General features: G+C 34.2%; 1 protein-coding gene across 1 annotated transcript; it reads right to left on the minus strand.

Annotated features, from left to right (window-relative positions):
• Positions 1–6,528: 6,528 nt before the first annotated feature.
• Positions 6,529–10,832, minus strand: LOC132931036 (cyclin-dependent kinase inhibitor 1B-like). Its single transcript, XM_060997227.1, has 2 exons — positions 9,836–10,832; positions 6,529–8,032 (listed from the first exon to the last, which is right to left on the minus strand). The coding sequence occupies exons 1-2, from the start codon at positions 10,305–10,307 to the stop codon at positions 7,878–7,880; spliced, it is 627 nt and encodes a 208-aa protein (XP_060853210.1). The 5' UTR covers positions 10,308–10,832; the 3' UTR covers positions 6,529–7,877.
• Positions 10,833–12,674: the final 1,842 nt, after the last annotated feature.

Genomic DNA, 12,674 nt, shown 5'->3' on the forward strand with positions numbered 1-12,674 from the left:
TAGTTTCCAAGATAAGCTTTTCAGACCAGAGGAATTTCATATTTATTTAATATAGATATTATCAGAATCGCGACAATCACTCAAATAACAGGTAATTATCTATCTTTATCACAATATTATTACCTATCAACGATACAGCGGTTGTTCGTTTTTTTCCGAATTTCTCATATCAGCATTTTCTGTTCATCGTAGCATTGGTTTCGCATAAACGCGTCTAAATGTCTAGTATCGACATCAACCTAAATGTCAATAAATCAACTCATATAATGACAGGTGTATAATAAGATGGGGACTATAAATTGCAAAGAATAGTATAACCGTATAATACCCTAGTAACTAGAAAGTAGTAATAATTTTTAAGTGTAAATAACTATCGTCGACGATTTATCGACTAAATTATATATTTATTGATTAACTTCTAACAATTATTATATAACCTAAGGATTTAAGAACATTCCAGTACGTATATCCTTATAAGTTTGAAGTGATATATCGGCTGTATTACATAATATGGACAAGGTTGTCCATGGATAGTACGGTGAAACCACTCTAAAGCGGACGCTGGAAATCATAAACAAAAATAATATCTTATATATTAAAGGGTTTCCATAAAAAGTGGCGAAACTAACTGTACTTAGATTCTTAAATGCAGACCACCATGCATAACTTTGTTCTTGGAATTGTAATTTTCGTCGTTTTTTACTAAACAAATAATAATCGTAATGTGGTCAAAGTCAAATCGATTTAAAGATAAATTTATTCTAACGAAATGCTGTATAGGTACATGTATCAATATATTATTAAATATTGTACTTATACTTTGTTATTTAACAATAATTCATACTCATATTATATTATATGTTTGTCCATTGGCGGAGCTGGTTGGGAAACTAAGCTCTTCCAGATATAAAATTAGCCCTTACGCTGTACTTATTTTTAATATAATATATCAACATTTAGGTATAAATGTATAATGTATACTCAATTCTTCATAAAATATAATATAAATTACTAATTGAACAGTGGAAGTAATTCGTATTTGAGCCAATTAGTTCTAATTTTTGAAATACAATTTATATTTTATTCTTGTAAACAACACAAAGCTTGTGAAAAATTAGGATCTCGTTTTTTTCTTCCAAATAAGTTCATCAAGCACCGCCTCGAGTATTTTCCTAATATTATTATACCTTTTCAAATTCAACAAGACAACAAGTATAATAATATCACTGTTTTCTATGCTATAGTACTATTATATCTGTATACTCATAAACATACACTCCGTACGTTGTATACCTAATAAGTAATAAGTTGTGTTTTTCAACGTGCACAGTACATACCTATAATTACGGTGATTCGAGTCAAAGAAATAACACGTTCTAGCAGGCATATCATATTATCATGTTCTTTATACACGCCGCGCATAATGTGGAATATACCGACGTTCGATATTTACTATTCAAAAAACTTGCTGTTTAAATCGTCAACACCTTTTGTTGAGTGCAATAAATTACGTTTCTACGTGGAATAGGTCAGGAAAATAATGAGTTTTTTTAGAAAACCGTCGGAGGAAAATATTTTTAGAACAAAACAAGCGCATAATTATACGGGTACAAAATATGTAGGAGTGTACTCACTAACTGTAGGACAATGTCAAAGTAGTTGCCTGATGTACTTATTTTTTGAATGGATTAGGTATATATCTATACGCTACTAACTATTCGTCTGCGTGGAAATCACCATCGCGAGGCTAGTATACGTGTAGTCTTTGAAAGTCTCGGTCTCGAAAATTAAAGCGTCGAGCATAATTACTGTGTATATTATTATTCATGTCCGAGAAGTATAATTATTTCCATCACAACAATAATATAGATCATAACTAGTCGTCGTCACTCGTCGCTGTGGTCCACGAGACCGTATAATGCGGAGAAAAACACTAATGTAGGTACATGCAATACATACAGCACTGTAATATTAATATAGGTAGTACTTGTGTCCAACGCGTCGGTTTCAACTAGAACTATATTTCACATATTCTTACATCGAAGTCCCGTAAAATGGTTTTCGGTATTACAACTAATGCACGACATTTTAATAACAGACGAACTTTCTAGTCAAAAATAGTATACCCAAAACGGCCAAAACGCTAAAAATCAGACGACTTAACGCACCAGCCCGGAATAAAAGGTGTGGGTGTAGGGGAGTTGCACGATGGTCATGGTATACTCGTTGATTTTAGTGGCCCACCTCTTCCTACAAATTATTTTTTTCTGATGGGTTAGTGTAGTAATAATACTGAATAATAAATTAATATTTGATAATTAAGTTTGTAAATGAGAGTTGTAAACAATTTTAGTCCAACGTAGTGCAAATTATAGCTAGAATTAAATTTAATTATTAATACTATGAACATCCTAATTTATTCGATTTACAAATGATATTTGGTGTTTTTGACCCATGATGACGCGTGAGGTACACCTATAACAGCTAACAATATTTTATGTTAGAATCAATCGAACTTAAAATAAAATGTTTTATATAGGACGTTGTTGTGACTTGTGGCTACTATATATAGTATATTCTGTTAAAATAAATTGTAATTATATGTATAATATAATATGTATTTCTATTGACTATATACAGTCAACTTTAAGTCTGTAAAAAAAAAAAATCAAAGGTATCAATGATATTACATAGTTATTTTGCTAGTCGTAAGTTTAGTTTTATTTTATTTTAAATATACAACCGTAAAACTGTGGTTATTTTGAAATTTTTTTGTAGTTTGAAAGGGACCCGTTAATAAATGACTGATGGTATCTCAATGTATCCGATTTATCCAATGCACCAGTGACGACGAAATTTCCAAATATTCCACTCTCAGTCCCTTGTAAATTTCTGAAAATCTCACGACCTTTTTTTGGCCATATTGGGATTATTGCAGAATGATCAATAAAGATAAAATAAGTATAAATTATAAACTATTAATAATTAATGTCATATTAAATTTAATTCGAATATTGTTTGATCAGTCGGGGCATGATGGTTGATTTTATTCTATGTGTTAGGTCACATGCGGTCACGCCTTCTCAATAAGTTCTCCCCCATAGTTGAGAAACATTGCTATTAATACTATGGTAAAATTATTTTTTACTTGGTCCTTTGAACAAATTACCCGCGCACCCATCCCACCCAATTACTCTATTACAATATGTTGCATCCACGACAGGGATCGGCGTCACTGATGCGTATAATGTATTTACATTGTTTCAAAAGTCCCCTATCACCATATTAATATTTTTGTGGAAAATGGTTATAGAATATTTAAAATGAGTCGGCTCATATTTTACACCACATTATAATGTGATCGAATTAATTTTTTTTAAGAATCGAAATGCACAACGCAGTTCTCTTATACGTTACTGTTGAAAAACTCGCGCGTTTAAATATTAGCCGTGGAGACACTTGCACTAAATACATAATATTATATAATATAATCATTCTGAATGCGGCGATTGTTTTCGTTGTTCAACAGTCATCGGTTATATTATTATTACATTATAGAGAGGAGAATTGAAAGTTAAAAAACCAATCGCACAATTATAATAGTTTTACGTATATATATATGTGTATAATCAACACCCACGTACTTTTATTGTGATAAATTGACTGTATTAATGTACGCCGATCGTCGATCAATGACGACGATTGTAACATAAGTTGAATAGAATTTGTATACGACCAGCGGAAACGCGCCGACGACATTTTCTATATATTATTATAATAAATGGTATTATAACAGCATACGGCTCGGCTGCCGCGGGCTCTCTCGTATCGTCGAGATATATGACCCGGACACGCGCTGGTAAGAGATTGAGATGGTCTTCGGGGAACGGGATTAGCCCGTCAAAATCCCCTTAAGCCTCTTCGTTAACACACAATCAATTATAATGTTAATATTAAACATAGGCAAGTACGAATTGTAATCAGTTATCGTCATCATGAACAATTTTTATGAATTTTTTTTCGACCTTAATCGTCCATATAATAGACTATAGGGTATTGACCTCATTTTATCAAAGAGGCGATTATGATAATCTCACCTTATATGCAATTTGCAAATTATTACACTTGGGCAACAAATATTTTGAAAATCAAATAACAAATCCCCTTAAAAAAAGTAAAGAGTGATGCAAGTAAGTATTGATGGATGCAGCCGTACATCGATCTTTTATTAACATTATTATACATATACGTAAATTAAAAATATACGTATTTATCACGAGTTCAGTATTTTATAATGCATATATATTCCACATTTCGTAAAAAAATGTTAAATGTCAATAATTTTTTCAGTTAATAAATATTTTTAATAATTTAAATTTAATTAGTTATACAGACATGTGGCCTTTGACCTGTTGACTGCCGTTGTTGTTCTATAAACTTCCAACTTTTTCTAATCCACAGTATCTACTCCGCATCTATATATAATTTACGATTGCAGGTTTCGAAAAGCTTCTCTCACACGAACTATATTGTTACCCGTATCATGGTTGTAATAAAATAATCATTTTTATACTTTTGAAAACATTAAGCAAAGTAATTATATATACATCAAAACCTTAAAAATCTTCGAGTCATCGTAATTTTACATTATTATTATATTAGTCTTTACATTAAGCACATAACGGATGAAATACGATTTTATGAAATATTAATAAATTTAAAAAAATTAAGAAAACTAGTAAAACAATAACAAAGAAATAGATATGAAAAACCGAAATCGAAAACAAATTATAGATTTTGACATTTTGTACAATAGTGTATTGTACAAAATCGTACGGTGTGTACTACTGTGTATCTATAATGCTATATTTTTTATCAATCAAAACCCATATTTTCTATGATAGGTACAAATAAAAAATAATAATAATATTGTTCCGTTATCGGGAGTGGTAATCCTGATAAATAACTGCTGATAATTAATAAGAAACTGTTATAAACTTAATTTTATTTTTACAGATTATAAATATGAACATTATTATTTGAATTTAAAATTTGATAAGAATAAGTTATGTATTTACTTTCTAAGAAAAATATGTGCTTAGTATACTTTTTATTTTATTATTTTTAAAAATGTGAAATGTAAACGACATTTAATAAAAATAACATTTTCTACCAATCTAATAATTTTAATATTGTAAAACATAATATGCAACAGTGGCAAATATCAGAGGAAAAGCACTGAGGCAGATTCCAAAGCCGATGCAAAATAATAATATACAATAAATACAAACCATTTTATTATTAGCTTTTTTTTATCAGTATAGTCGATGTTGTGAGGTGTGGGATAAGATGACTACTGTAAAATTACTCAAATCGTGAATACTTTATCTTTACTATATATCTACAGGCTGTAATAGCTGTAGTAATACTTAGCCATAGTCTATATAGGTTATCATAAAACAGTAATTCTGGACGTTTCTTCTACCAGTTATGGTTGACTTTCTTTTTTTATATACAATATCGCTAAAACCGCGAAGCACGAGTAGACGAGTAGGTCTATCCACTGGGTTGTTCTTGTACAACATTACTGCAGATCGATGGCGACCTATAGGAGAATGTACACATATTGGTGTTGCATACGATTGAAAAGATGTTCTTTTTTTTCTATCCACGCAGGCATGCAGAATATAAAAGGCGAGTCCCGCCGTCTGTCGACATAACACAATCAAACGACAATGTTACACACTGTAGTTATGAGTTGCAATGGAATACATACAAAAACGAGTGTAAAGGATTATGAAAATGATAGGTTTGGATAAAGTAGTACCTTCGATTGGATGCCTGATTTGTCGGGATAAATTGAATCAACACGAAAAATTAAATATTTAAATATTGTTATATTTTTTTTAAACTAAAATAAGTATTTCTTATTATATATGTATATATTTTATATATATATATTTTACATAAATATATAATATAATATATTATAATTTTTACATATATAATAAATAATAATATAATATAATTATGTCAATTCTAAAACTTAAGACAAATAGTTTCTACGTTCAAAGTATCGTCTAAAGTCTATCTAAATCTAATGAAAAAAACTGTCGATTAAAAAAAAAAAACAACACGGTCCTATATATATATAAACTGTATATACAATTTTTTTTATAAAATATAAATTTTTTATTAAAACGACCGATTATATATTAGATATAATATATATATATATGTATATAAAATAAAAAAAAATTGTTATTCGGTCTAAATTGAAAAAAATCCATTTCTCTTACAACACAACATATTATATAATAATAATAATAATAATAATAATAATAATATATTATACAAAATGGATTCATTCGCACCTATGAAAAATATCAATTTTTCCATCCACCCTCTTGAGATCAGACAAATAATACATCACAGGTCGAACTACGCAGAGAAACAATTTTAACAATAGAGAACAAAAACCGCCCTAACTAGCCAGAGCGGAACAATTTTTTGAGCTATTATTTTTCATTTTTTTTCTTTTTTCTTTTTTTTTTTTACTAACAAGAAAAACAATTAGTCTATACAAGATATTTTCACAACAAAGAAGAGAAATTTTTTGTTCAAAATAACCTTGTGTAAAAAAATAGTTAAAACAATGAGATCGTTTCAGTCCCATATTGGAAAAAAAAATTCTGTTTAAAGATTATATTTTCGTTTTTATTATTATTATTTTGTGATGCGCATAAATTTAAAATAAATTTTTGGCTTGCTCGGATTAATAAGATATATTATAATATAAAATAAGGTGATGTATACTGCGAATGATCTACACTGATATAACCTCTCCCTGTAAATCACCGTCGCTCGTTAGACGAGTCAATCAAATAATAAATAATTCGCTGATATCATGACTGCGTAGAAGACCCGATTGTAATACACATCACCTTTGGATTAAATTTTGATTCGCGAATTGGATTTTGACAGATATATTTCTTTGGACATTGTAAAATTAGATATAAAGAGACCACTGAATCTTTGGATTTTTATCATTAAAATTGAGATCTTCTCGAAAATTGAAATACATTAAATCATGGAAAAAGATCGTCATATTAAAAAAAAAAAAACGAATAAAAAAAAATTGTCTGACGAAAAACTTTTTAATTTTTTCCTTCACTTTGGTGATGTTTTTTTCTTACCACTCTTTTTATGATTTTTTCAACAAGCTAAAATTAAAGAGTTAAATGTATAATTGCACGTTAACATTAAAATCTAGAGCTAATACTAAACGTACAGACATTAAGCTATAATATGCTTAACATAGTATTATAATTATATTATGGTGGATAAAAGTTTTTTTTTTTTAAAAAAAAAACTTTCATCTAATAGATAAGTTTTTCATTAAATTTGTAATATAACGTAGACAAATAAAACAACAAAATTGGTCTGCGCATAAGCGGTGGATAAAAACCGAACAATATTCGTGAAGGAGATCAAAAAACAAAACAGTATAAATATTAATTGTTTTTAAAAAAAAAATACATAATTTTTAAAATTTTTAAAATTTAAAAACATCTGTACAATAACGATGGGGTTTGTTAAAAAAAAAAAAAAAAAAAAAATATACACATAAAATAATGTCATATAAGAACGTGCGATATCAGGAAGATTCCTGGAGAAGAAGATTATATATAAATATAAATTATCATTATTATATTATAGTTAAGACTATCTATACTTGGGAGATCTCGAAATTTTGGGTCGAAAATGTGAAAAACTTTTGGGTAATCAAATTATATTTTATTCTTTTTTCAATTCTTATATTAATTTTTATTCTCATATATTTACTCAGCTGTGCTGCCTTATTTCCCTATTTCGATTTAGATAGCCATCATCGTCGTCGTCGTCGTCGTCGTCGCGACAGACCGGCGACTCCTCTTGTTTGCCGACTCGGGTTCGTCCAAGACTTTGTTGTTAGAGCGCAGTGTCCTGCTGGCAACACTCAACGGTCGTTTCTTGGTTTTGCTCATGAAATCTAAACGAAACAAACAAAAAACAAAAGGTAAACGTTAGTAAACATATTACAGTAATATTACCGGTACGATAAAATATTATAGTAATAAGTACAACACAAATACGAACAAGGATCGTGTGCACGTCATGCGACGACAACGGTTGTAGGGCCGCGCGTGTGAGGGGAGGAGAGAGGGGGTGATCTAATTTTACTCGAGCGTCGTAGCGGGCCGAGGGCAGCGACCTCATAGAGCGGTTGCGAGGGGAACCGAGGAGAGGGACGAAAAAAATACAATATACAAAAAATAAAAAAACAGATAACAACTCGGCCGCTAATGATAATAACGATAGTATAATATTATTACCGAGCACAGCTCTCTGGACCACGCCCATTTGGCGCAGTGTACTTACGTACGTTTGTACGCGGGGCAGCGGCGAAGGAGGGGGGTACACCTATATGATGATGATAATATTATAGCAATAGCCATTTATTTTATACTTTTTTTTTTAATCATCAATTTACACATCGCGTCCCGAGAGCTGTCGTTATACGCGTGTTCTCTTCTCCCCACCCAATGTACAACAACAACAACAATAATAATACGCGCATACAGATATATATATAATAATATAATATGTTTATGTGCGCGTTGGCGTGTGTGTGTGTGTGTGATGTGTATTTGTACGAGTGTGTGGGACGAAAAAAAAACCGGTCTCCCGAACACGTGTGCACATATGCAACGCGAGCTTATTATTATTAATATTACTATGGGCAGATCCTTGTAGTATGTATGTATAAATATACAGTGTATAGTGACACTCCTCTCTCGGGTCGAAAAAAAAAATAATAATATTATGTCCTCGTACGCGCTCGTACGTCGTATACAATCGAACACAAACACAATATTAATAATAATGAATTTACATAACCTAAAAAAAAAAAAAAATATGCGCGGTTCCTACGGAAAAAAAATTTCAAGGTCTTTCGACGCTGAAATCGTTTTCGCGCCATTTCACAATCGTACATCGGTACTACCTATACCGCTGGCGTCGCCGCCGCAATAATAATTAATATTCATTTCGCGCGTACACACACGTTCTATCCTCGAGTTTTAAAAATGTATTTTTTTTTAATTCGTTACCGTTTTTCAAAACAATAACGGCCCCCCCCACACAACCCTTCCGACGAGTCGAACACAAAAGGGATGGTAATCAGGGATTTTATCGACTGAAACCAATCGGTGGGAGGCAGCGCGTAAATCTGTCAAATTTTCTCCGGGTCGCTCGTAAAGCGATTTTTCAGGAAAGGGTTCACCAGACGATAACAGTACCGACGATGATAATAAAAATAATAATAATAATAATAATACCTAACGATAAAAACATCGGCGAAAAAAAGTACAATTATTCTGAAAACCGATATTAAAAGTATAGTCTCATCTCCCTACCGAACAATATTATCCATCACGTCGACGACTTTTATTACATTTTTCCCACACTAGCGTGGCACCCTTAGGTTCACTGCACCCCAAACGCACAGCGCAGGTGCCACCCATTGTGTTCTCGGATGGGGGAGCTCAAACTTCACACACACACGCACAAATGCCGGTTATAAACGAATAATCTCATATTTACGCCCACGGGAAAGGAGAAAGACAACGGTCGTCGTGTTACGCGGCAGAGAAAGTATCCGACCTAAAACCACCGTTGCGAAAAAAAAAAACGTCTCAACAACGTTATATTATGGACCCGTCCGGGAGAAAAAGAAAGGATGATAAAATGATATCATAATATCGTTATATTTATCATGATTTATTTTTATTACCTGTGACTTTAGATTGTCGCTGCTGCTTGCCAGCCATTCGGCTTTGTTGTTGTTGTTGTGCTGTCGCAGCGGTCGTAGAATCCGTTGCGGCCGCCTCGTCGCGACGCTTCGGCGGACATACACGTTCCCACGCGTAACGGTCGGCCGGGCTGTCGCGCAGCGGACGTTCGTTGACGAAATCAAAGTTCCACGATCGCGAATCGGCCGCGGTGGCCGCGCACAACTGTCTGTCCAGCCACGCCCGCGTCTCCGCGGGATCGGCCGGCGGACCGAACAGCACGCGCCTCACGCTCAACACGGACGCTTTGCCCGTGATCGACGCGGATCCGTTGTTGTTGTTGACGCTGGTGCTGTTGTTGTTGTTGTTGACGTTGCTCAGGGAATCGGTTTTGGCCATAAGCACTCTCCTGCCGTTGTTAACGGCTCCTCCTCCGTCGGTGGTCGTTCCCGTCACGCCATACGTAACGGTCATGGTGATCGGCGGGTTTAAATCAAACGAATATACACGAACGTACCGTAAAAGTTATAACGTCGGATGACGGTTATAACGCTCTTCCTCTAGATGCCTAGTTCTGGTGTACCTCTTCTCGTCCGTCACCGATCTGGTCCGCAGATTTGGCGCACTTTAATCCGTCACACTGCAGCTCTGCTGCTGTACAGACGGCGGTAAAGTTAACGTGAGTTCTATCTCAAAACGGGTTGACGTCGGCGCACAGAGCGAACAGCGAACGCGAGACGAAAAAAAATTATTTTTTCAAATAAACAAACGAACGATTATCAAAAAATCACACCGGGTACCGTCGGTTTACGATGTCGTAAATAGCGATGATCGAGTCGCGCCGAAAGCGGCACACACACACACAGTTACAAAAACGTACAGACACAAAAAAATGGACGACGAGCGCGTAACGAGACGTCGCGAGTGTTGCGTGTACGGCGAACGGCGAGAGAATGAATTGGGTCCGGCGGGTAAGTCGGGTAAGAGCGTCACCGCTGCCGAGGTCACGTATACTATACGACGTACGGTCGACGGTGGAGAGGGGCGGCGGTCACGTCATCCACGGGCGCGCGCGCGCACGCGCAGCAGCTCCGGCCTATCCCCGCCTCGCAACGGCGGCGGCGGCGGCGTAGTGCGCGAACGCACCGCCACCGGCGCAGCGCTCGTCGAACGTTGTTGTTGTTGTCGTCGTCCGTCGCCTTCTTTGCCCCCGCGCGCTCACCGGTTCGTAACGACGCCGATGACGGTACGCCGTTGCGCGCGCGTTTGTTTTTCCGCCGGTTACCACTGCGCGTGCGCGAGTTTTTACTATAACCCGCCGCCGTACCTACGAAACACACGCTAGTAATAATAATAATAATAATAATAATAATAATCATGGCGAGAGGAGAAGAAAAAATAAAAACGAAAGAAAAAGAAATAATAATAAAGCCCCAGCCATGTGCTCGGCCGCCGGCGTGTGTGTGTAATGTGTATAATATTATTATTATGTACAGACGGCGAGTCCCGACGCGTCGCGGCACGACGACGATAATATTATTATTGCCTCTGTCACACACACACACACACACACACACACATACACAGTGTCTTTATAATAATATAATAGATATAATGTATATGTGTGTGTGTGTATGTATACAATAAGATTCACGACGTCGTGCCGATTTCTTCGTTTAAATCCCCTCGTCACGGATTACGCGCTCGGACCCGGACCGACCAGTGTCCGGTCGTCGTGCCCACATGTCGTCTAAATATTTACCGAAAACACGAATCGTAAACCGTATAAATTATATTATAATATATCAGATATATTATTATTGTGATGATAACTCAATACCACCGCGGTTGTGCCGAATGGGGTTTCACGATTGCTATAATATATATCGTAAATAATATTTTAAATCGAACTCGACCTTTTCCCATAATGTATATTTTAATATAATATATATTATGTAGGTAATAATATGAATCGCCGCGCATCGAAACCCTTTTCAGCGTTGTTATTTTCCGTCACACATGGAAATCTTTTCGCAAACCGAACCCTGTTATTGTTCGCATACATTATGTATAATATGGTGTATGCGGTATCGTCGTTGACGTACGACAACATAATAATACGTATACGGTGTATTTCTTTCTACAATCTCAGAATCTCGGATCCGCCGGTTACAACAATCAAATGTAATTTTCTCACGCGTAGCAATTACCTGGATTTTTTTTATGTCCAATTCGTGAGTCCGACCGAGTGATTGTTGAAAACGTTGAAGTCCAGTCATCGTGTACGGTTTACCCCCACGTATATAACCGTTGATTTAACACTTTTCTCAATGCAGCTGACAATAAATATACAGGTAGGTATCACCAGAAGCATAATATAAGTTTATAGGTATTACGTGTATGGTATATACAATATAGGTACTTCTCAAGTACTTTTCCTATTTTCATTTTAATTAATCGTATGATAATATATTAATATTTTATGTAAAGATTGTGAAGTCATTTATACAATGATCAAACGCGTATTATTCATTTCAAATTTCAAACAAACTTGTTCTGATCACCTTGAAACATATTATACAGATTATGACACAATTTAATTTAAAATTGTTACCTCAGAATACATTACTCGTGTGTATAATTAATTTATACGATATTTAACGTTTTGTTTCATTAGTAATAATATTATCGTTTATCATAATCATTAATAAGCTCATCCCACGGTGGGCTATAGTTAATGAGCAACTGAATCTTTATATACTTTGTGTAATTAAAAAAAAAAAAAAAGTATCTACGTTTAAGGTATAATATTCAAATGATTGAAAAATTTAAAATATTACC

This window comes from Rhopalosiphum padi, chromosome 4, assembly GCF_020882245.1.
Source record: "Rhopalosiphum padi isolate XX-2018 chromosome 4, ASM2088224v1, whole genome shotgun sequence".
Classification (NCBI taxonomy): domain Eukaryota; kingdom Metazoa; phylum Arthropoda; class Insecta; order Hemiptera; family Aphididae; genus Rhopalosiphum; species Rhopalosiphum padi.